This window comes from Neurospora hispaniola (assembly GCF_033458365.1).
Source record: "Neurospora hispaniola strain FGSC 10403 chromosome Unknown B0T23scaffold_7, whole genome shotgun sequence".
In the NCBI taxonomy this organism is placed as follows: Eukaryota; Fungi; Ascomycota; class Sordariomycetes; order Sordariales; family Sordariaceae; genus Neurospora; species Neurospora hispaniola.
The window spans coordinates 1,879,667-1,902,697 of record NW_026944412.1 but is presented as its reverse complement, the minus strand read 5'-3'; the positions used below and the strand labels follow the sequence as shown (position 1 = coordinate 1,902,697).

General features: G+C 52.3%; 7 protein-coding genes across 7 annotated transcripts; 4 read left to right on the top strand and 3 right to left on the bottom strand.

Moving 5' to 3' along the window:
* Positions 1-1,095: 1,095 nt before the first annotated feature.
* On the top strand, positions 1,096-2,859 carry B0T23DRAFT_322631 (Argonaute siRNA chaperone complex subunit Arb1-domain-containing protein; the record flags this gene model as incomplete). Its single annotated transcript, XM_062835309.1, has 3 exons — positions 1,096-1,342; positions 1,431-1,812; positions 1,863-2,859. The coding sequence occupies 3 exons, from the start codon at positions 1,096-1,098 to the stop codon at positions 2,857-2,859; spliced, it is 1,626 nt and encodes a 541-aa protein (XP_062690021.1).
* A 569-nt stretch (positions 2,860-3,428) lies between these two features.
* B0T23DRAFT_217177 (uncharacterized protein) lies at positions 3,429-4,351 on the bottom strand. The gene is made up of 2 exons (XM_062833665.1): positions 4,198-4,351; positions 3,429-4,120 (listed from the first exon to the last, which is right to left on the bottom strand). Exons 1-2 carry the CDS (start codon positions 4,253-4,255, stop codon positions 3,666-3,668), a joined length of 513 nt encoding a protein of 170 aa, XP_062690020.1. The 5' UTR covers positions 4,256-4,351; the 3' UTR covers positions 3,429-3,665.
* A 498-nt stretch (positions 4,352-4,849) lies between these two features.
* On the top strand, positions 4,850-8,890 carry B0T23DRAFT_217167 (ATP-dependent RNA helicase DHX8). Its single transcript, XM_062833664.1, has one exon. The coding sequence runs from the start codon at positions 5,114-5,116 to the stop codon at positions 8,651-8,653; it is 3,540 nt and encodes a 1,179-aa protein (XP_062690019.1). The 5' UTR covers positions 4,850-5,113; the 3' UTR covers positions 8,654-8,890.
* Positions 8,891-9,906: 1,016 nt separating this feature from the next.
* B0T23DRAFT_324059 (mannan endo-1,6-alpha-mannosidase) lies at positions 9,907-11,707 on the top strand (the record flags this gene model as incomplete). Its single annotated transcript, XM_062835388.1, has 4 exons — positions 9,907-9,985; positions 10,089-10,583; positions 10,649-10,878; positions 10,967-11,707. The coding sequence occupies 4 exons, from the start codon at positions 9,907-9,909 to the stop codon at positions 11,705-11,707; spliced, it is 1,545 nt and encodes a 514-aa protein (XP_062690018.1).
* Positions 11,708-12,488: 781 nt separating this feature from the next.
* Positions 12,489-14,927, bottom strand: B0T23DRAFT_217141 (uncharacterized protein). The gene is made up of 3 exons (XM_062833663.1): positions 14,784-14,927; positions 13,536-14,722; positions 12,489-13,369 (listed from the first exon to the last, which is right to left on the bottom strand). The coding sequence occupies exons 2-3, from the start codon at positions 14,700-14,702 to the stop codon at positions 12,632-12,634; spliced, it is 1,905 nt and encodes a 634-aa protein (XP_062690017.1). The 5' UTR covers positions 14,703-14,722; positions 14,784-14,927; the 3' UTR covers positions 12,489-12,631.
* Positions 14,928-17,396: 2,469 nt separating this feature from the next.
* On the top strand, positions 17,397-21,330 carry B0T23DRAFT_217104 (uncharacterized protein). The gene has a single exon (XM_062833662.1). It carries the CDS (start codon positions 17,669-17,671, stop codon positions 20,993-20,995), a length of 3,327 nt encoding a protein of 1,108 aa, XP_062690016.1. The 5' UTR covers positions 17,397-17,668; the 3' UTR covers positions 20,996-21,330.
* Positions 21,331-21,779: 449 nt separating this feature from the next.
* On the bottom strand, positions 21,780-22,672 carry B0T23DRAFT_323650 (DNA replication complex GINS protein psf-2; the record flags this gene model as incomplete). Its single annotated transcript, XM_062835368.1, has 2 exons — positions 21,780-22,487; positions 22,559-22,672. The coding sequence occupies 2 exons, from the start codon at positions 22,670-22,672 to the stop codon at positions 21,780-21,782; spliced, it is 822 nt and encodes a 273-aa protein (XP_062690015.1).
* Between the last annotated feature and the right edge of the window lie 359 nt (positions 22,673-23,031).

Below are 23,031 nucleotides of genomic sequence, written 5' to 3'. Positions count from 1 at the left end.
GACGCAAGTGTCCAGCCCCAAGCAAAAGGCAGCAATACCTTGGGAGGCGCCGATCGTGCGGAGTCAAGGGAGGCATCCACGGGAGGCTTGGCGGCGGGTAAGGGGTATTTGCAAGAAGGTACATAGTGGGAGGTAACTGTACTGCCACCACATGCGAGCGTATATTCCCACTTGGTCGCCCAGGCGTACAATGTGTTGGGGGATCTGTCGCCCCGTCTGCTCTTTGTCTCTTCGTCGCGATTTTGAAATGGGACACGAGAAAGATCTAAGGCGCAACCTCCATGGCATTCCAGATGAGAGCTTAGACCGGGAGGTACATTGCAGCGTTTGCAGTCTGCAGCTCTTTAGCAGCGCGGAAGGCGAGTGAAGAGAAGTGTCATTCGTTCTTGCCGACTCAACACTACGCCAAACCTCAATGCAGCCGGAAGGTTCAAACTTCGTCTCACGTATGTTTGTCGATAACTTCCATGCAGTTTACAATCTTCTCTAGGAAAACCGTTTGGCAAAGTTGTTCAGGATAGGATCGGTAATTCCATCTCCTGGACCACGGATGCGATGGAAACATGATGCTGCTCCAATTTGCTACGCAAAAGAGCAGTGAAGCGGTCGATATCGGATGAGTTTCAAATCTCGAATCCATCCCATTAACTGTGGCTAAACTAACTACCTCTATTGGCTTCCTTCTGCTTCCTTTTCTCTGCCGGTCCGTACTTTTGCCCGTACAAAATCATTTCTGGCTTCTATTCTACCCTCCAGTCTTCCTCTACATTAATTCTGCCTTTCTCACACCGACCATAAGGTAGCGACAACCATCCAGCAGGCAGTCTCAGCCGCAAAACAGCAAGCCTTAGCAAATTTGGATCACACGCGTGCGTTCTGCGCAAATTCTGGACGCCGCGAGACCATTTGAGAGCAAACGGTCGGGGAGTGTCTGGGTCGACCTAGCCTGAAAACCCCTCCATCATCACATTCTACTCACCTGTCACTCACCGAAAGACCAACAGGGACGCAGAGGTGTGATATTCTCACATCCACCACAAAGACCACTAGGCCGTAATCACTTCTCGTTCAACTGATTCGCTTACAGCCTTGAGCATGTCTACTCATGTCCAGGACTTCGCCTCTTCGGGGGACGTTCCGGCGGAAGTGACCGCAGCCAGGCTGTCTTCTGACAACGATAACGCCGCCGCCCATGGTGAGGAGGAGACCAAGCCGTCAGATGGCGACAGTAGCCCTGTTGATGGCAAGGAGAACATGCCCCTGGCCGAAACTGCAGTACCTAAGAAGAAGAAAAGATCCAAGAAGAGCAAGGGTCAGAAGAAGCGCCCCACTGGCTTTGAAGGTAAGTTTATCGTGTTCTTCCATGACGATCGCAAGTCCACCGCACCATTCCCGCTCACTCGGTATATTGACATCGTTCTTACCGTCAGAGTACTTTTGCGACCCCCCTATTACGCCAGCCGAGTACGAGGAAGAGAGGAAGTCCATCTACCCACCCAGCCGACCGTTCGTTGACCGCATCGAGGAATGTATTCAACGCTACCGTGCCCGTCGTCGCTTCGATAGCGCGAAGGAGAACTTATTCAGCAGATATCTGTTCTTGGGCGGCATCGATACTACTACTCGCCAGTTTCAGGGTACCGCGTCGCTTACCAGCCGTGACTTGGATGGCTTGGACAAGGACGACATCCGTGATATCGCGGCCAACGATTATGTGCAGCGCAAGCCTGGTATGCATGCTTCTCGCTACTATAATCCCAACAAGCCGGAGCACTGGGATGTCGATTTTACCGGCGTGGCCGCTGGATTCTTGTTAGTTCAACTTGTCTCTTCCTTGACTGTCACGAAGCTAACGTTCGTAGTTCCGAGACCCTGATGCGTCTGACTACCCCCGGAGCAGCAGACTATGCTGCCGGTGTAGATCTTGTATCCAACTTCCTCAAGTACGTTGATCTTCACGACGTTTGTCCTGAGTACGCCGAGGACATCAAGAATGCTCAAAAGATCTGTCAAAAGGCTCGTGAGGAAATGCCTTTGCTCGTCCAGACCCTCCTCCTCCTCCCAGGTAATTTCAGTTTCGCCGCCCGTCGCGTTACCTGCGAGGACGACGATGACATGGCTTGGGCACGTGAATTGATGGACGAGAAAGCCGCCCGCCAGAATATCGGCATTGTGATGTCCATTCTCATGAGCTCCAAGTGCGGCCACGAAAACGGCATCAGATTCAAAGAGCTGGCCGGGTTTCCGACCGTCACCAAGACCATCACCCAGCAGGCGTACGAGGTGGTGAGCATCGTTTTGCCCAACGACGAGTGCCACGCCAAGTTCAAGAGCATCAACAAGTACCTTGGTGATGCCAACGCGATCAAACCCTGTGGCTTCTTTCAGGTGAAACCTTCCGTTATTCGCGACGGTTGGGAGAACACAATGCACAACACGGTAGAGGATGTTACCTACAATCTGGTAATGGAGGAGGAGATCTTGGCCCTGATGAAGGTTGGCTTCAAGTTCAAGATGGACATCTGTCTGCTGAACTACGGCGTCGGATTCATCAAGAATTCGGTGGACGGCTATCCAACCTTTTACGAGTTCCTACCCCAGGAGCTTATGTGGGGTTATAAGGAGCCGGTGGTGAATCCCAGACCGGGCCCGAGTATCCACAACCCTACCGGATCGTTCGAGGGCGGTGATGGCATGGGCGACTTCTTGAACGCTGACCTAGAGGATGATGCCCCGGAGGTTGATGCTTCCCCGGTTAATGCTTTCCCGGTCGATGGTGCCCCGGTCGGTAGTGCCCTGGTTGACAACGCCCCGGTTGGTTCTGCATTCGGAGATGATGAAATTGAGTGGGCACTTTAGTTCTTTAGCGGGAATCTGGGGTCATGCAACGGTCATTGTAACTGAGAGTGACATTCGAAATGCTGGGTTCTGAGCGAAAACATATGGTTACATGGACGCACAGCATAAGTAGGTTGTTCTACCCTCGCAGGCTGTGAGTTGCAAAGAAACAGCCAAATTACCATGGGCAGCATCAGATGAAGGCAAATCGAGCTCGCCGGAGAGCTTGGAGTGTGGTCTTATCGCCATTGTTGCGTAAAATCTCGGCCGTTAAACATAAGAGGCTAGCAACTACCGACAGGAATAAATTTCCTTGTTCATGGTGGACCACAAGAACTAGCACAGGTCGCTGAAAATAATGGAAAGTTAAATTTCACTGTTGCCTCCAAGTCCCATGTCTTCATATATCCTTACAATAACCCAACACCAGACGCAGAACTATCCCATCGTGATAAGCCATCAAAGCAAAGAAGTAACCCGACGCGCATGAAAGTGACTACTCCGTCCCTGCCTGAATGTACCCGCTTGACCCATCGGCCATTCCTGAAACCCATTGTATCTCCTAGAACTCTTCACATACTAATCAATAATCCTTACGGATGCCACGGAGATCCGTAAAAAGGAAACCACTGCATCACCAAAGCCAAATATGACGACTGCGCTTGTTGGGGACTGCAACACTGCTGCTCAGGACACTCGCAAGCGCACTGGCAATCGCAAGCCGCGCTCTTCCAATTTTTGAAAGAACGAGTAGCACCCTCTGTCTTGACAGATGCAGAAGTAGAGACATCATCAGTGGCTGTCGGCATCGTAGATGTAGAAGGACCCTAATCCTGAGTCTGAATTTTATGATCACCTGCTACTACTTGCGCGTAACTCGGCGGGGGCGCAGCATGGCTGTTGTCGCTGTCTCCTCCTGCGCTAGGACCAGCATGTGCAATACCCGAATCTTGGGGCGCGTGGCCAGCGGTTGTGCCGTAATTCATGGGCCCTTGTCGCTGCGGCTGCTGATTCTTGTGGGCGGCTTGTTGGTGGTGGTAGTGGCGGCCACCGCCGGTTTGATTGTTGCCGGGCTGGTCGTGGACAAAGACATAAATTCGTTGACCGCTTTCAACGCGGCCGATGTCATTGGCGTCGTAAACGGCGCCGTCGTAGTCAAATGGTGGGGTAGGGTTCTTCGCAATGATGTACCAGGCGTGTAGAAGGCCGGGGAGGAAGCCGAGGACGCAGAGAAGGAGGTTGATGAAAGAGTCAGCGGAGCAGATGCCGGTTTTGACCCAGACTGTGGGGAAGGGGTTAGTGGATGATCGTAGATAGCCTTGTAAGGCGACTTTGTTTGAAATATGATGTTGAGCTTACCAGGCAGCGGTGGGAAGAGGATGGCTAAGAAGCCAAGGAAGATGTCGGTGGAACACATTGTTGTGCTTGTTGTACTGTGCAACCAAGACGACGCAAGGATACAGATTAAAAGGACTGGAAACGTGTGACTATTTTTGATGATAAATAGGTAGGAAACGAAGGTGTTGATGTTTATGGTAATGTTCAAGCAGCATCCAAAACGATGTAAGACGAATGGAGGAAAGATGGACTGATGGAGAGGCTGCGGATCCTCAATGATGCAACCGATGGGGCTTCGTCACTGGGCGGGTCACGCGCCGACGGAAGAGGCCAGGCCCTGCGCCAGGGGAGCTTGCGTAAGCTACCACACAGGAACCCCGCCCAATTCGACCACCTGAACGACAGGGGCAAAGGGAAGACCTTCCTTCAACTCTTCAAGGGACTGAATTCTGACCGGTAGAGAAGGGGTAGGGGTTAGGGTTATGTGGCCATCAAGGTTCCCTTTAATGACTGGCATCGATGACTGGCTCGTGCGCTTCCAAAACCATAACATTTTAAGTGGCTGTGATAGATGGGATAAAACGATGAGTCACGGGAACTCTCCGGCAGTTTCCATTTCTTGGCGGGTCGTGGAGCCTCGCTGTTGCTGGCCTCTGGCAATGGACAGGCCGCGCGCATCACTGCACTTTTCGGCTTTTCGCGTCCGCTACAGGCAATTCGTTGTCACTGTATCTCCCAACATCGTCTCGAGGTGCCGGATTTCTGGTCCTTTTGCGAAAACTTAAGCCATCACAACAGATCTCCCCTCCATTGTTGACGGGAGCTGTCGAATTCCCTGTCATAACGCTCGCCCTTGCTTGACAGACGTTCATACAACTTCCGATTTTATCCACGGACGATAGCCACAAATCACTGAAGCCACCAGACGGCCACCGCGATGGACGACTTGGAGAGCCTCGAGCTTCTGTCGCTCGTGTCCAAGGTCACGTCCGAGTTGCAGAACCACTTGGGGGTCAGCGAAAAGACCCTCGCCGAGTTCATCATCGCCCAACGAGTAGAATGCGGGTCATTCGACGAGTTCAAGCAGAAGTTGGCCACCATCGGCGCCGACTTCCCGCCCAGCTTGGTCGAGAGTATCGACAGACTTGTCCTGACCTTGCACCCAAAGTTCAAGGGCCAAAATCATGGACAGACCCGCGCCGATGAAAACGAGAAGCATGGTCAATCTGCCGAGGAAAAGACAAAGGTGTTCAAGGGTCTGTCCATCCCGGACAAGGAGGTGGATGTCATCGACGACACCCTGGCATTGCTTGAGAGCCTCGAGCCTAAGAGAGCGGAGAAAGAACGACCTAGGAAACGAAGCCGTACCCCCGAACGAGACGACTATGCAGACGACTACGGGAAGAGGAAGCGCAAGGAGCGATACCGGTCAAGGTCGAGGTCAAGGTCGAGGTCAATTTCGCCACCAAGGGGCCGACGGAAGGGCCGATATGATGATGAATACGATGGTGATTTCCGACGGCCACCACCGCGCGAGGTGGACGAAACTCCCATTCTCTACAAGGTTTACGAAGGCCACGTCACGGGAATCAAGGACTTTGGTGCCTTTGTCAACCTGCATGGCGTTAAGGGCAAGATTGACGGCTTGGTGCATGTATCCGCTTTCGGTCAGCGTGTCAACCACCCTTCGGATCTCTTATCCAAGGGTCAGGAAGTCAAAGTCAAAGTCATTAAGCTCGAGGGAGGTAGAGTAGGTTTGTCGATGAAGGACGTAGACCAAGAGACGGGTATGGACCTCGCACCGCAATTGCGGATAGGTTCGGGCGCCAATATGGAGGCATTGGGCGGGAGAGGAGGATACGATGCAAAGAATGTTGTCACCAATGGCTTTGGTGACAAGGGAGCATTCCAGGCGACAGCAAATGCCAGGCAACACAAAAAGAGGATGACGTCTCCTGAAAGATGGGAGATTCGTCAAATGATTGCGGCAGGCATTGCGAAGGCATCCGATTACCCAGAACTTGAAGAGGATTACCAGGCAACACTCAAAGGCGAGGGACAGATGGAGCTTGAGGAGGATGTCGATATTGAGGTTCGAGACGAGGAACCTCCGTTTCTGGCTGGACAGACCAAACAGTCTCTCGAGCTGTCACCCATCCGCGTTGTTAAGGCTCCCGACGGGTCCCTTAACCGCGCCGCCATGGCAGGCACCAATCTTGCCAAAGAACGGAAGGAACTGCGGCAGCAGGAGACTGAAGCTAAAAAGGCAGAGGAGAAAAAGGTTGACTTGTCCTCCCAATGGCAAGATCCTATGGCCAACCCGGAGACTAGAAAGTTTGCTAGTGATTTGCGCAAAAACGCTCAAGCGGCACCAGCGGCTCCCGATGCTGTTCCTGAGTGGAAGAGGGCCGTTGCACCCAAAGAAGTGTCGCTAGGCAGGCGCACCAACATGAGCATCAAGGAGCAACGAGAATCTCTCCCCGTCTTTGCCTTCAGAGAACAACTGATCACTGCTGTGAGGGAAAACCAGGTCCTGATTGTTGTCGGCGAGACGGGATCCGGAAAGACGACACAACTCACTCAATACCTGGCAGAAGCCGGCTTTACTAACAATGGGATGATTGGATGTACGCAGCCTCGCCGTGTCGCCGCCGTGTCCGTTGCGAAACGTGTTTCTGAAGAAGTCGGCTGCCAGCTTGGCCAAGAAGTCGGTTATACCATCAGATTCGAGGACGTCACCAGCCCAGCAACCAAGATCAAGTATATGACCGACGGTATGCTTCAGAGAGAGATCCTGATCGACCCCGATCTTAAGAGATATTCGGTCATTATGCTTGATGAGGCCCACGAACGTACCATCGCCACCGATGTGCTCTTTGCCCTGTTGAAAAAGACAATGAAGAGAAGGGAGGACCTCAAGGTTATCGTCACCAGTGCTACCTTGGATGCCGACAAGTTCAGCGAGTACTTCAACCAATGCCCCATCTTTACCATCCCTGGTCGTACATTTCCTGTCGAGATTCTTTACTCCCGTGAACCAGAGTCAGACTACTTGGATGCCGCTCTCACCACCGTCATGCAAATCCATCTCAGCGAGCCAATGGGCGACATCCTTTTGTTCTTGACAGGACAGGAAGAAATTGACACGGCTTGCGAAATTCTATACGAACGGATGAAAGCCTTGGGTCCTAACGTTCCTGAGCTTCTCATCTTGCCCGTTTACTCTGCCCTTCCTAGTGAGATGCAGAGTAGGATTTTCGACCCAGCACCGCCAGGGAGTCGAAAGGTTGTTATCGCGACCAACATTGCGGAGACATCCATCACGATCGACCATATTTACTACGTTGTTGATCCAGGGTTCGTCAAGCAGAACGCATACGACCCCAAACTCGGCATGGACTCGTTGGTTGTCACTCCTATTTCCCAGGCTCAAGCCAACCAGAGAGCCGGTCGAGCTGGTAGAACAGGACCAGGAAAGTGCTTCCGCTTGTATACAGAAGCCGCATACCAGTCTGAAATGTTGCCTACCACAATCCCCGAAATTCAGCGCCAGAATCTGTCCAACACTATCCTTATGCTGAAGGCTATGGGCATCAATGACCTTCTCCGGTTCGACTTTATGGACCCACCTCCCGTCAATACTATGCTTACAGCCCTGGAAGAGCTCTACGCCCTCGCTGCGCTGGACGACGAAGGTCTTTTGACACGCCTTGGAAGAAAGATGGCTGATTTCCCAATGGAGCCAGCCCTTGCTAAAGTTCTTATTGCCTCTGTGGAAAAGGGCTGTTCAGACGAGATGGTGACTATTGTCGCCATGCTCAACCTCCCCAATGTCTTTTATCGCCCCAAGGAGAAGCAAGCTCAGGCGGACCAGAAGAAGGCCAAATTCCACGATCCTCATGGAGATCATTTGACCCTCCTCAACGTCTACAACTCGTGGAAAAACAACGGGTATGCGAACCCTTGGTGTTTCGAGAACTTCATCCAGGCACGTTCTATGCGACGCGCCAAAGATGTGCGTGACCAGATTGTCAAGATCATGGATCGCCACAGGCATCCCGTCATCAGCTGTGGCCGTGATACCAACAAGGTCCGGCAAGCCCTTTGCGCCGGTTTCTTCCGCAACGCGGCTCGCAAGGACCCTCAAGAGGGTTACAAGACGCTGATCGAAGGCACGCCTGTGTATCTCCATCCCAGCTCGGCGCTCTTCGGCAAGCAAGCTGAGTGGGTCGTTTATCACACCTTGGTCTTGACCACCCGTGAGTACATGCATTACACAACCAGCATCGAGCCGAAGTGGCTGGTCGAGGCCGCACCGACCTTCTTCAAGATGGCGCCGACCGACAAGCTATCGAAGCGGAAGAAGGCTGAACGGATCGAACCGCTGTACAACAAGTACGCCGGCGCGGACGATTGGCGTCTTAGTGCGCAGAGGAGAGGCGGACGTGGTGGTGGTGGCGGTGGTACTTGGGGTTAAGTTGTCAACTTGCTGGATCATGTTCAAGCGTTACATTGGTTGGTTAAAACTGGTTATTGAAACAGGCTCATTGTGAACGCGTCAGTCACCCAAAATTTGAATATAGAGAAGATACCCTTTTGTTGCTCTCATGGTGACTAACAGCCCCAGACTTGCAAAATGTGTGGAAGCATTTCATGTCGATATTGTTTGGTCTCCGAAAAGTTTGTTTCTCAAATGGAGAATCAACCCAAATATAACAAACCTCCGGGATCAGAATGTCTTATGAGGGGAGCTGACGCAAGGGATATCACTGAATCATGGACGGACGGCTATGGAGGCGCCTGAGATGACAAATTTCCGAAAACATCGTACCACCGGTTGGTTGTACGGCGTGCAACGTGAGATGATGCCGACTGTCGAGTGTCCCACGATTGGTGGTATGAACAATATCGAGACTAGAAATTCAGACTGGGTACGAGGCAGTCATTAGTTCAATGCTTAGGACTGAAGGCTAGAAGCACATTTTCTAAAACATGCGAGATGGTCTCTATGACTGTGGAGGGTTCCAATACGATACGGCCATCATGACGACAGAGATTCCAGGAACACGAACGGTAGATCGGCCGGTGCACCGGTTCGTCCGATATCTCCGTGCAGCATCCCAAGACCGATCTCATTGACGGCGAGCAAGTTATCGCCTTTCTTCCTCTTTTCACCACTACGACAATGATTATGTCTAACATGGAGAATAGGGTTATATTAAAGGCATCAAAGACGTCGAGTTCCACCACCTCGAGATATCGGGTACACCGAGTTTTGAGACACCACTAGGATATCGCCATGACCACATCTCCAATATGCACAGGTGTGCACGTTTCTCCCCTTACAGAAACAGGCGCTCGAGAACGTTGTGGCGCTAGGACATTTGGCGTCACCCAATCTGGGACGAACAAGATCGGCTCCCGTCGTCCGATGACAGCTGGTGCTTCACAGAATCACACGGGTATGAACAGCCCCTCCAAAGTTGCATTCCTACTTGCAAGCATACAGGACTCGAGCAACATGCCGGGCGTTCTGTATTCCCCGCGTGTCCGTGAGTTGGTACTTGGATCACGCGTTGGAATGGGGAGCTTCAGCACTCTCCTCCCTGGCCGCTTCTCTGTTTTATCTCTTCCCGCCTGGTTGCTCGTGTCCTGAAGAAACTCGCAACTTGAAGATTGGATTCAACGTCGATACAGTTAACCCATGTCTCCAGACTAGAGGTAAGGACAATGCGTAATATAGCTATCACAGCTTTTTGGGTAGCCCGCCAGGCCCTGGCAGCTCTCCAAGTTGACTTGAACTCTCCAGGTACACTACTCCCAAGTCATCAATCTCCCCTTCGTCCAAAATATATGTATCCTTCCACATCCCAGACTCACTAACACCATCCTGTGCGTGCTACTGTCTCCAGACTCCATCAAACGCGCCGCCTCTCTTGTCGCCTCGGACCTCCTCACCTACTACCATGGCTCCGAACCCGGCCAAACGCCCGGCATCCTCCCCGGCCCTCCCCCCGCCGGCGACTACTACTGGTGGGAATCGGGTGCGCTCTGGGGCACCCTGATGGACTACTGGCACTACACGGGCGACTCGTCTTACAACGAGCTGATCACCTCCTCCATGCTCTTCCATACGGGCCCGCCGCTCAACGCGTACATGCCCGAGAACTATACCATATCTATGGGCAACGACGACCAGGGTTTCTGGGGCCTATCCGCTATGCTCGCAGCCGAGATCGGCTTTCCTGACCCACCGGCTGATAAGCCTCAGTGGTTGCAGCTCGCTCAGGCGGTGTTTCACACCCAGGCGGATCCTGGAAGACATGATGACGTGTGTGGTGGTGGGTTGCGATGGCAGATACCGATGGCGAATATCGGGTATGATTATAAGAACTCGATTAGCAACGGTAAGCAGGCCAAGCTTTCCTAAAGTCGCCCACTTCTAACTAATACATGAGCTGTACTGTCTCAGGTATCTTCTTCAACCTCGGCGCCAGACTGGCGAGGTACACGGGAAACGAAACGTACGCGCACCATGCAAGAAAGACATGGGATTGGATGATGGCAGTCGGGTTGATGACCGAGGACGGGAATGTGTACGATGGAGCGCATACGGGGGTGAATTGTACGGATGTGTTCAAGGCGCAGTTCTCATATAACGCGGCAATATTCCTACAAGGGGCGGCCTTCATGTATAGCTTTGTAAGTTGCCGAATTTCCCGCCGTCGACCCCGTGGCCGGTTGTATATCGCGGAGCCAAAACCAGACCGACTAACCGGAAAAAAAACAGACAAAAGGTCCAGAACAAGTCGTCTGGAAGAACCGCGTCCAAGCCCTCCTCGACCGGACCATAGCCTTCTTCTTCCACGCCGGCCCCATGATCGAGCTCTCTTGCGAGACGCCCACCGTCATCCTCTGCAAGACCGACATGCTCTCCTTCAAGGGTTACACGCACCGGTGGATGGCAACCACCACGCAACTCGCGCCATTCACACGCGACCCGATCATGCGAGCTTTGCGCAACTCTACCGCCGCGGCCGTCAACTCGTGCCGTGGTCCCCTCCACGACGGCCGAGCGTGCGGCTTCCGCTGGACGACGGGCGGGTACGATGGGTTGACGGGAGCAGGGCAGGAGATGAGCGTGTTGGCGGCTTTGTCATCGTTGTTGGTGTTCAACGAAAACCCAGGGGATGGAAAACCGGGTAATAAAGGGGCGCCGCTGACGGGGGAGACCGGGGGAACGAGTAAAGGGAATCCGCATGCGGGGACGGGGAAGGGAGTGGTTGATCCGACGGAGCTGAGGGAGTTGACGAAGGGGGATAAGGTGGGAGCGTGGGTTCTTACGGCGTTTACGCTGGGGACGCTGGGGGCGGCGTTTGTGCTGATGGCCTCAGGGTCATTTGAGAAGCTGGAGGGTGGGGCTACGGCAGCAGCAGCAGCAGCAGCGGCTGGGGAGAAGAAGAAGAAGGAGAAGTTGTCGATTTGGTACAAGATTGCGAGGGAAAGTTATTTTTTCAGGCATCAGGGCTGAAGTCTATTGTTGTAGTTGGGTTGGGGCGATGCTTGAAAATATTTGGTCAAATTCCCTTGGGTAAATTTGAAAGCATCAAGATTCCAGTAGAAGGTCTTGTGGTATTGGAACTTATCTAAGCAGTGAGGTTCCTTCCTGTGCGGATATGGATGCATCATCCAAGCTGGGGCTTATACATCCTGAGCATTTCCCTATGCCTTCCCAAGTCAACGTCAAAGGTGACATCAACCATTTCAAGGATACCCCTATCGATCGAAGTCGGATAGAGCGAATTGCCCCAAGCAACAGTCATCATTGCTTTGTGAAAGGTCGAGCCACATACTGACAATGTTAAGGATATTACCGCTCTTGAACATTTTGCTAGTCTTGATGAAGGGGGAGTGTATCCATGATTGCCTCTGGTCGGCTACCTTGTGATTGCATGACATTAGACAGACGGACATTGTGCTGCTCTCGGATTTGCCCCACAGGAAGGCCGGAGGGGCGGACAACTTGATCAAACGCCAAAACCCTCGTTGGACACTATGCAGTTTGAAGCTCTCAACGAGTGCTGTCGTGTGAAATTTTGTCGTGATAGTATATGGCTTTAGTCTGTAGTACCAACGGCACCATGGGACAAAAAAAAAAGATTTCTTCGCAAATTGCTGTGATTGCACAAGATCAAGCGACGTAAGGGTGAAATCAGATGCGTGGACTTTTGGTTACAGCGGGCTTCCAGGCAAGTTACAGTGGGTGAGTGCATTGCACGTCCAGTTGACGGGGAGAATGCCCATGGCAATTTGTTTCAACTGAAAGGTAGACTAAGGACAAACGTGCTCTATCCGTACCGATCCATCTGGTAGTTGTATATTTGCTACTGCCGCCCTTTCCAAGTTGTGGGTATCATCATCACGAAACGAATTGTGTACATGAAGTCCAACAACATCAGTCTTCTGCCCATTCATAAATTTCAATGCTGTTCCGTTGACGTGCAGTAAACCACCAGTTGATTGTGCCTTTCATGGGGTGGCATGTGAAGGCCATTCCTGGAAACCGGGGGCAATCGTCGAAGGACCAGCCCCAATCGTCAGGATGTGTTCCACTCTCGATTTCGGACTCTGTCACGAGGTGGATGTTCGGCGTGCCAAACCCTGGGAGTATATCGGACTCCAGACAAATGAGCTTGGGGTTGATTATCGTCTCGCCCGCAAGCTTGGCGCGGTTCTCGAGTCGAATCTCTCCAACTACCCGCGAGCCGCCGTTGTCGTAATGAAAGATAATCCCTGAGCAGACACGTTCTGTCGGCCGATTTCGACGAGAAGGATAGTAAAACATCTGGGCGGCGACGACCCCACGGAGGGGAGCACGAGTGTAAAACCGGAGATCTTCATCATCATCCAAGCTGAAAAGACCACTGGGCCATAGGTGAGGAATCGTCCCTTTCCAACCTTCCCATTTAGGTTTCGCTGGAGTACCCCGATAGCCTCCCAACATATCCAAATATTTCTTCTTGCCCGGAATTCCGTAGACCAGAGCTACCGGATCGCGTTGACCCCAAAAGAACTCCTCTTTGTCAAAAAAGTCTCCTTCATCCTCGTCAGGACCCTCCCATCTGGGGTCATCTCCAGGCGGATCGGGGCAAGGCAGGCCGATGACAGCATCACCGGACAAACGTTTCTTGACCTGTGATACGATCGATATGTTAGAGATTTGAGAAATAGCACGGTAGAAATCGGGGGCGTGGCGGAAAAAAACAGGTATTTCTTAGAGACTCATTCGGAAGCATGTGGCAGGTGAAACTGAGGAAGGTAAGGCAGCAAACAAGATAACTTGGGGTCCAGAAACGTACCACTACCACAAACGCATTCTGATAGATCCCTACACCTATTCCGAGGATGGCATCCTCCTTGCTGACGGGCAGGAAGAAGCAGGCTTCCTGTATCCTTGAAGAGCCGGAAGATGAGACCTTAGGACAGTTCATCTCAACGTCATCGCCGCGATGAGGGTGGATCGCCACGAGTTTTTTGCCGCGATAGACAAATGTAATGCCAGAGACGGAGTCTAGATTGACATAATACCCGGTTGAAAAGACCTTGAAACTCTCCTCGTGGTACAAGTAATTACAATTGGTCAAGTTTGGGGGCGTAGGTGTGTTCCAAATGCGCGGCAAAAAAGGTAACAGTACCTCATGCTTATTGTCAAAATATATATCGTCGGCATCGAAGGCGAGTCGCAAAAGGCCATTTCTGCAGTAGGCAAATCTGCGCGAAAATTCGCCGTGTTTCTTATCCAAAGCAAGTTCGTCGCGTTTCGTACCCAAGAGAACGTAGGCAAATCTGCGGTTGTGCTTTTGCCGCTCTTCGCACTGCGGTCGCTGGCAAAACCGTTCGATCTCTCGGATCCCATCTACGTCGAAAGTAAGACGGAGAACATCGTCTTGGCCTCTGGGTCCTACTGTCACTATTTCTTCGCCTCTTTTCCAGTGCAGTATGTGACATATCTTCACGCGTTGCTCAGCAAAGATTGGAAGGTCAGGCAGCGAAGATGCAACTGTCAGAGCAGCTACAGCCCTCCAAAACGGAGTATCTCCTGGTGAATACGACCGGATTCGTTCGACCAATTCGGAGGGAAAGTTTTTCAGCTGGGAAATGTTGAGGATTGAAGCAACCTGATTGACGGCCTGTGGGCTCATGAGATAAGGGCTTTCAAGGGAGAGGGATTTTGGGGGTTGGAACCCATGGGGCCACGGATTTCTCGCCACAGCAAGTTCCCAGATCCGTTCGCACGTCAGGCGGGGAGCGAGAGGGCATGACTGTTTCGCAATCACGAAGCAGTCCTTATGTACGGCAGTGGCCACATGGAGTCTGTCGGGATCTGTGCCGTGTTCGGAGCATTCTGTCGATATAGAGCACAGGTTACACAGATTTACTTCTGTTTTCTCATCGAGGTATGCATCCACAAGATGCACAAAGGTTTTGGGGAAAGCGACTGTAGCAGTGCGCCCAAGATAGACCATTCTATTCCGGCATCCGATTACTAAACTTCAGTCAGGCAAGGCCACCTTATGGAATGCACAGGAAAAGGGGGTTGTACAAACAATGACCGGGGTCTCCTGCGTGATGGTCTCGGTGCAGGCCCCGCAGCGCGACTCGAGCTCAATGACATACCATGGCTCAAATTCGGAGGAAGAATCATCGTATCGATCGTCAGTTTCTAGGTCGGTAGCCATAATCATGGCGTTGTCCTTACAGTTTGTTGTCGGCGGTGATGTTTTAACTTGGGTCAGAAAAGTGATTGCCGGCGAGAAAGAAATTTATCCGTTTCATGTCGCGACTCGCCTGGCGCGCGTTTAATGGTGGACCGACGGTGGGTTCTTCGGGCAGGCAAAAACCACCCCATTTTGAAACTAATCTGTATTTCGATATGGATTCGATTTGCCTGAACTGGTCAGAGTTGACATCAATTGAGATGAAATACGTTTTGCGAGGTTGATGATGAGGACGCTGGACGCCTGCAATGGAAACCTGTGCTGAGTTTTTAGTTCATCCTTTCTGCTCAGCGGTAGGCCTGTCGTACCTGCCTTACCTCCATTGTTATGGGGAAGTGACAGAATCACTGTTTCCGTGGGATCTGGTCTCAGATGAGATGATAACTGGTTCGCAAACAGGATGGCGCCATTGAAGATAACCTATCAACGGGCTGGTCAGCGCTAGCAGGTCAACAAGTTCGTCCCTTCCTTATAACACTGCCCTGAACCGGCATCATATGCAAAGAGGTCTAACCGTCAAATACTGAGGGGCTGGCACATCGTCTTATAATGGCGGTCGCCCACCACTTGCTGAAGACTCTTCAGTTACCTTTTGTACTCTGTGGTATTACATTCACGTCATATAGCGGATAACGGCGGGCAAATGATACCACCGATTTTCCAAAATTTTAGCCTCTGTTGTTTGATCTGGTTCTCGGATTATCTACAGGTCGATCCCTCGATAGAATAATTTGGTCGAGATTCACGAGTCAAGTGTGTGGTCTTAGAGGTCGGTATACTTGACCCAAAGGGCCTTCCTTGTCTTGCACGTTTTCACGTTAGAAGCTTTAGGTATATACACTGGCTGCGTATCATCGCCTCCTGAAAGACTTCCTACCATCACATTACAAGTACATACGAGTTCATCAGGTGGAGGTGTGAATTGCTGGCCTGCCTACGACAGATTTACCCAGGTACTTTGATTACTTCCATCAAACCTCGCAAGACCCAGAATATAAAGCTGAAGCAGCTCTTAGGAGATACCTACTTAGCGAGTCTTGACTTTTACCTCATATCCTTGTCGCTTCATAACATCGACCGGCGCTGTGACTACGATCTCAACCGGAAGAAAAAGAGAAAAAAAAAAGAAGTAGAAAAAGAAAAGAAAAAAAAAACCCCCATTTAGTCTGCTGCCTTTCCAATTCACCAAAAGTCAGCAAGCGCATACATACAAACATCAACAGACCATGTCTTGTTACATTCTAGGCCTTCATCATCCCACAGCACGATACTTATGACCATGAAAGTTATAGTTTCACCACAGCTGTTGATACACGGATGCAAAATCCTCATCACGATGAATGCTAGCAGACATTCCGGTTTCAAGCTGTTCAAAGTCCAACAGTCTGCACTATCTCAGCCCAGACTTTGGACGTCGTTAATGCGGCCATTCTTCTGGACATTTGAAATGCGAGAGGGTTCAAGTTCTCTTCTCCTCGGCCCGGATCTAGAGGTGCCTTTCGAACCCGCATCGAAAAGCCGCAGTAGCTCTCCAAGTGAAAGTGTCTGGGCTGGCCTCACTCTTGGTTTTATTTTCTGCCAGAACTCGGCAACCATGACTTGTGAAGAAGGGGCATTGTTCCTACATAGGTCACCAATTGTAGATTCTCTTTATTGAAGAATGACCGAAGTAACAATGCATTGTGAAATAACTCGTTCCCAAGAAACTTTACGTCTTTGTTTATCGCCTGAAACAAGACAACGATGTCGAGTCAGAATGCCAGTGACATTCTTTGTTCAGTCGTAGCTCGGGTCGAGGTTCCTTGTCGCGATTCAATTCACATTACCTGACTTGTATAGGGTTGGCTAGTTGCAATTAAGATGCCCCAAAATACCCATTTCGGTTGTGGCATACGGTAGATGTACTGACATAGCTTGTTTGGGCATTTGAGCTTGTTCTTTTGTCAGATAGTGTGAGAAAATGCAAACGAAGCAATTCGGAAAAGGCCTTGGAAGTTGGGTGCAGAGAGGCCAACGACTTGCTCTTGACACTCAGTCTTCATTGCAGCGTCAGAAAATGAAATGAAGCTGAATCCGTAAACTTATTCGTCCTATTATCAACAGGACCAACCGTCTAGCTGTCCCTGACGCAGAGAGACATTCGAATATCTCGACTACAAGAGTGTACTAACAAATAGGTACCTTTCAGTAACTCCCATCTAAAAATATCTAACGGTGGCACACAAGTCGCTTTGTCTCGCTTCCATCATAACACATTGTTTCCATTGTCTTCATTGTCAACAAGCTCGACAAGCTCTCGACAAGCCGTTTAGAACGACAAAGAAGAACCTGATAACGCAAAGACCGAAGCGTGTCCGTATAAATCCTCAAGATGCCGCGATCGCATAAGGGGGCTCTCGCCCTTGCAACTGAACGGATTGATTGATTGTCCGATATCTTGTCAAGAGATGAAGAGAACATGGTTTGAACGGTAACAGAACCAGATGACCTTTACAAGCAAGTTCCGAGAGGACAACACCAGCGAGACTTGAACAGCAAACAACACGACCAAACGCAACGCACACGGCAGACACACAAAACATACCAGCGAGAGAGGAAGCTTACACTCCAAATCAGGAAAGCATACCTAGCTAGCTAGCTTGGTAGCTCCAACAAAGACCAGATCACACTCCCAGACAACCAAACGCTCGAAAGTACCAGTCCAAGATAACAAAATGGACAGTGACCAGCCCCAGCCCAGGCGTCGGGGACGTCCAAGAAGGGACGCCTTTATCGGTCCACAAAATAGGCCTGCAACATGGGGCGATCCGAACCTCCCACGTCGTCAGACTCGTGCTCAGCGTGAGCGTCTTCAAGAATTGGCCAATGGCAACATACCCCATTACGAGCTTGGAGAGGATGGTCGGCAACGGCTGTTGAACAGAGATCAGATTCGTGCTCAGAACCTCCAACAGCTGGAAAATGGGAACATCCCGCATATAGAAATAGGGGATAACGAAGAGGTACATGTGTTGAATGCAGAGCAAGCCGAGCAACCAGCGCCAGAGCCCCAGCCTGAGCCTGAGTCAGAACAAGAGCAGGAGCCAGAACAGGCAGTAGTAGTCCATGAGGGCCAGGAGTCAGGGTCCCAAGAGGATCCAGAGCGAGGCGCAGGGGTGAATCCAGATGGAAATGCTGATCCCAGTGACAGCTCTGATCCTAGAGAAGATTTAAATCCCGAAGACGGCTCAGAAGCAGTACACCCCCGAACGCCAACCCCACCACCTCCTCCTCCCCAAACGCCGCCAGTTCGCCTCTCTCCCTCGTCTCCCGCGTCTCACTTGGGTCCATTTGACTACGAGGACACGCCTCCCCCAGCACTACCAGTGCTTTCTTCCCCCCAACTCCCACACACTCCTCCCCAACCTGCGATCGTTGTCAATCCTCCCCTTGAAGCCATTTCCCCACAACACTATTTGGTCCCCGCTGGGTATGTAGCAGGGGGGTGGTCTGGCGGGTTTGCCGCTGGAGGGCAGCAACCGGGACTGCTTGAGGCCCCGGTTGCTGATAATAATGAGAAGGGGGGAGATGAGGTAGAGTGGCTGCACCCTCATGATGTGGTAGAGTGGCAGTACCCTAATAATGTGGAAGAGTGGCAACATCCCGACGAAGAAGGAGAGGAGCCACACCCCAGTGGAAAGCAAGAGGAGCAACGCTCTGATGAAGAGAGTGAAGATGCAGTTACACGTTTCGGGGAAGAGCCGTCCGACAGTTCGTCGTCCTCGTCATCGAATGAAGATGCAGCTCCTGCGCATGACCGAGGAGAAAGGCCGGACAGTTCGTTGTCTTCATCGTCCTCGTCTTCGTCTTCGTCGTCATCAGATGGTAGCGATGTCGACGGAGAGGGCCGTGGTAATGATGAGGAACGACGCGACTCCCCGGATCCGGATGGCAACGAAGATCAGGCCAACAACGGTGAACGGCACTTCAATGATAGTGACGAGGATCTGTTCGGCGAAGGAGCAAGTAGCGAGGGTGACCGCGGCAAAGCAAACGTCGGTTTGGACCAGCCACATGATGAGGATGAGCAAGAGTTGCCAGAGCTGCCGCCGTCGAATAACCAACCAGATGAACCTGTTCCAACCGGTGAGGAGCCCAGATCAACAAGTTCGCTTCCTGATTTCGATGACGAACAGTGGGAAGCAGATGAACGGGAACTGCAGCGGCGTAATCAAAGAAATAATCCACTCCCCTGGTATGAGAGAGGCCACGCCGTACAGCGCCACCCCCTGGGCGACCTCGCAATACTGCCCGAACGCCTACAAGGCCACGACTCTGTCGAAAGAAACGCCATTAACTGGACCAGGCCTTCACTCGACTTTGGCGTTTATAGCCGTGCACCATCATTGCCGTCAGACTGGTCTTCCGAGGAAGACTGGGACTATCCGGAAGAAGAAGAAGAAGAGGGGTCGAGCAAATCTTCATGCACCGGCTCGTCATCAACATCAAAGTCTGGAGGCTCGTCCGATAGTGACGACGAGCTTCCTCCCGTTGCCATGCCAGTGAATGGTACGAAGGTTAGCTCCCAAGGTTCGTCACAAGGACGAAGCTCGCCCAGTCAACAGCAAGAAACTCCCCTTTCTTCCCCGCCGCCTCGGCTACCACCTACCCCTTGTCCTTCTTCACCCAAGAGAAATCGCAAAGTAAAGCCCGTTCCGTCTCCCCTGAAACTTGCGTACACTTCCGATGGGACCAGCGTCAGCAGCCGCGATTTCGAACTCGACATGGCTGCCCGAACAGCCCGCTCAAATGCGCCTCCTCCGTCGGCTGGCATCACAACAGCCACCATGAACACCAACTTAGGTCAACAACCGCCCACAACCCCTAAAATATCCTCCGCTAGCAAGCCCTCTCTGCGCCGCAACAGCGCCGGCCCCTTCCACCAAAGCGAATACCCCTCCACCACCGTCTTCCGGGAAGACTTCACCTTCGTCCCTCGCGACGGCCGTCTTTCCGCACCCGGTAGCGTCTCCGGCGATGATGGTACTTATACCCTGCCCGACTACACTGGGCAAGGCGACCAGGACATCAGCCCGAAAACCAAGAACCCACCCAAGGTTTCTCAGACAGGCCACGCAGCCCCAGGCACTCGCGAGGCGAGGGTGCAAGTCGGTGGTAAGGGATTCCCGCAGGTGCACAAAGACAAGGGGATTAGGGTTGTTGATCCTGGCGATGCGGAGTGTTCGAGCGAGGAAGAGGAGGAAGAAGAAGAAGAAGAGGACGAGGAGGAGAGGAGGAGCCCGACGAGGAAGCCAAATCATCGTCGTTCAGGAATCTACTGTCCCGCGTTTTCGACGGAAAGATGCCTGCAGGACCAGAAGCAGCAGAAGGAGCGAGAGCGACAAGAGGGGGAGAGAGGAACGTATTACCAATACAACCCCAGGTACGACGAGGGATACACCGGCGGCCTCACTGGCAGTGCCGTGCCTCGGTGGATGAGCGCGGAGTTGGATAATTTAAATCCCACATCATGGATCAGCGCAGCATCGACTGAGAGCTCCCTCGCTAAAACCTCCGCGTCTTCTGGCGCAAAACGAAGCATATCTTCCATCACGGATTATGACGATGATTCCGACGAGTCCAGCGGCAGCTTGGCAAAGCGACACTGCTCATCTCCTCCTGCTTCTCCGAAACGACCACGCTCTTTTGACGAAGACGATGACGAGGTAAATCGTTTCAGTAAGCGACTTCGTATAGAGCTACCGGCTTTAGAGAAGGGCGACGGACAACAGAGCTTGGGCGCCAAGGTTGTGGGCATTGTCAGCCAGCAAACAGATGCAGTACATCAGGAAGAGCAGACACGGTACGACCCAGCAATGATTGAGAACGAGGAATACGATCCAAGGACAGTTGGATTACCTCGAATTCATGGAAGTCAAGGTTCGAGGTCTTCAGCGAGTAGTGTCGCTGAGACGGCCCAAAGCTGGCGTGGATCGACGGAGTATGACCCAGCAGATGAAAGGGAGGAGGAAGAGTATGATCCTCAGCATCCCCGAGGTTGATAACGGTGTTCGTACCGCTGCTGAGTGAGGACGTGGTTCTTAGAACCGTCACCCACATTGGAGACTGCCACCACCAGTTGAAAGTAGCAGGAAGAAAAGGCCGACAGCCAGCGACTTAGCAAAGAATAAGCTGCCAAGGTGTGTGTGATCAGCAGATCAGGCTGTTGAACTGGGAACTCTTTTCAGGTGATTAGGTAGTCACCATCTAGTGCTTCGATAGCAACACAAAGGGCCAGGAAAAGTGACGGTTATGATAAGGGGCGTAATGCAGGAAAGAAGACGGGATGACGATAGATAGTTTCATGCAGTGACACGCGTCCTGCGATAGCACATTAGTTGAAGATCATGGTTGACACGGAGTTCAGCTTCATTGGGCGATGGTAGATGGTGTTTCTGGCGTTCTTCAAGGGTGCCGTATGTGATTCCGCCGGCGGAAGGAAAGAAACGCACCTTGTTTTTTGTTCGTTTCATGCATTACTTTGTAAACCATGTTAATATTGGATATTCGTATCACCTCGTTGCAAGACCGTCCTGTGGAAACTCTGTCTGTGTCTGACCTCTTCTCATGTTTCTTCCATGTCCTCTTGGGTATCTCATTGTTGACCACGTTGCTCGGGCATGAGACTTTGTGGTCGGACTCAGCCTTGGCGTTGGCCAGGAAGTGCGAGTCTGACTCCTCGACTTCTCGCCCACCGCCTCCCACCGCCTTGAGGCGACCGTAAGTTGCCCCTCTCTTTATTTTGCCCATTTTCTCTGAAATCTCAGTGATGTTCCCATGCAGCCTTCAAAGGCCCATATCCTCATCACTATCCTCATCCCCATCACCACCATAGTCCCCGCCCCTCCTAGCCTCCTCTTCCTCTTCCCTTCTCGTCGCCTCGGCGCTGGCCCCAATCTTCCGTACGCCATCCACCAAGCCCGCCAGAAAGGATCTGTTCTCAGCTAACTCCATAGCACCAACGCCACGCAAGGTCAAATAGGCGTCACCAAACCCCTCCAAAGCTGATGTACTGCTGCGCATCTTGGCTGCGCGCACTTCCACCAAGTCTCGCAGTAACGATCGCACCTCGCCAGCCGGGGCGGGCATATCATCGCCGGCGTGTGTGAGCAAAGCCTCGGCAACCTCGAGCCAGTGGTAGGGGAGGTATCCGGCGGGGGATTCGGCGACGTTGGAAGGGAGGAAGGGGGGAGATAAGATGGAGTTCGGATCTTGTTGCGAGTCTTGTTGCGGTTGCGTAAAGTCATCGAGATAGCTGGGGTTTAGCCGGCGAGCGGTGCCAGGCTGGGAGTACAGAGCGCGCGAGGGAGGAGGTGGTGGCGGGGAGAAAGCTTCGGGATCTTCTTTTGTTTCGCGGTGGATGATCTCGGCAAGGGAGGCGGGATGCATCCATGCTGGAGGGACGATGTTGGCGCGGCGCTGTTTCTTGAGGAGGAGGGCGAGCCAGAGGGGCAGCTGGGCGCGGTGGGGAGGACGAAGTTGTGGTGTTTTTCCCTGTCGTCGCGGGGAAAGTCAGTCAATCGGTATTCCCATGATGGGGAACAGGTCGAGCGAAGATAACTCACACCGAGCAGGTCGATGCTGTCCAGGCGCTGACGTGGGACGACGGTGACCATTTCCATCTCGGCAAGGAAGGCGACCTCGTTCTGGGTCAGCCCTGGTGGCAGTGGGAGCGCCATTGTGTTTCCGTTGTTCTGTCGTCAAGTCGCAGATAAGAATATCACCTCATTGTCGCTCGGTAACAGCGTCCGCTGGACCGACTGAGAAAATGGCCGAGCGGTGATGGGGTTGGAGATACCTTATGCTGGCGCAAGCGATTGTGTTGACAGATCAAAGAATCGCGTCTCCGAGATCCTGACGTTCTGTCGAGACCAGAATTCGCGGGGCACAGTCAACTACCCACTTTAACTGTCTTACAGTGCATCTCGCAGGGCTGCAAGGGGTGTTCGCGGGGACCCTCAGCGCTGTTCCAGGCACATTAGTTCCATGGGTCTTGGATAGACTCCACATTTCACCGCGCTGGCTCCCGTCATCCGTT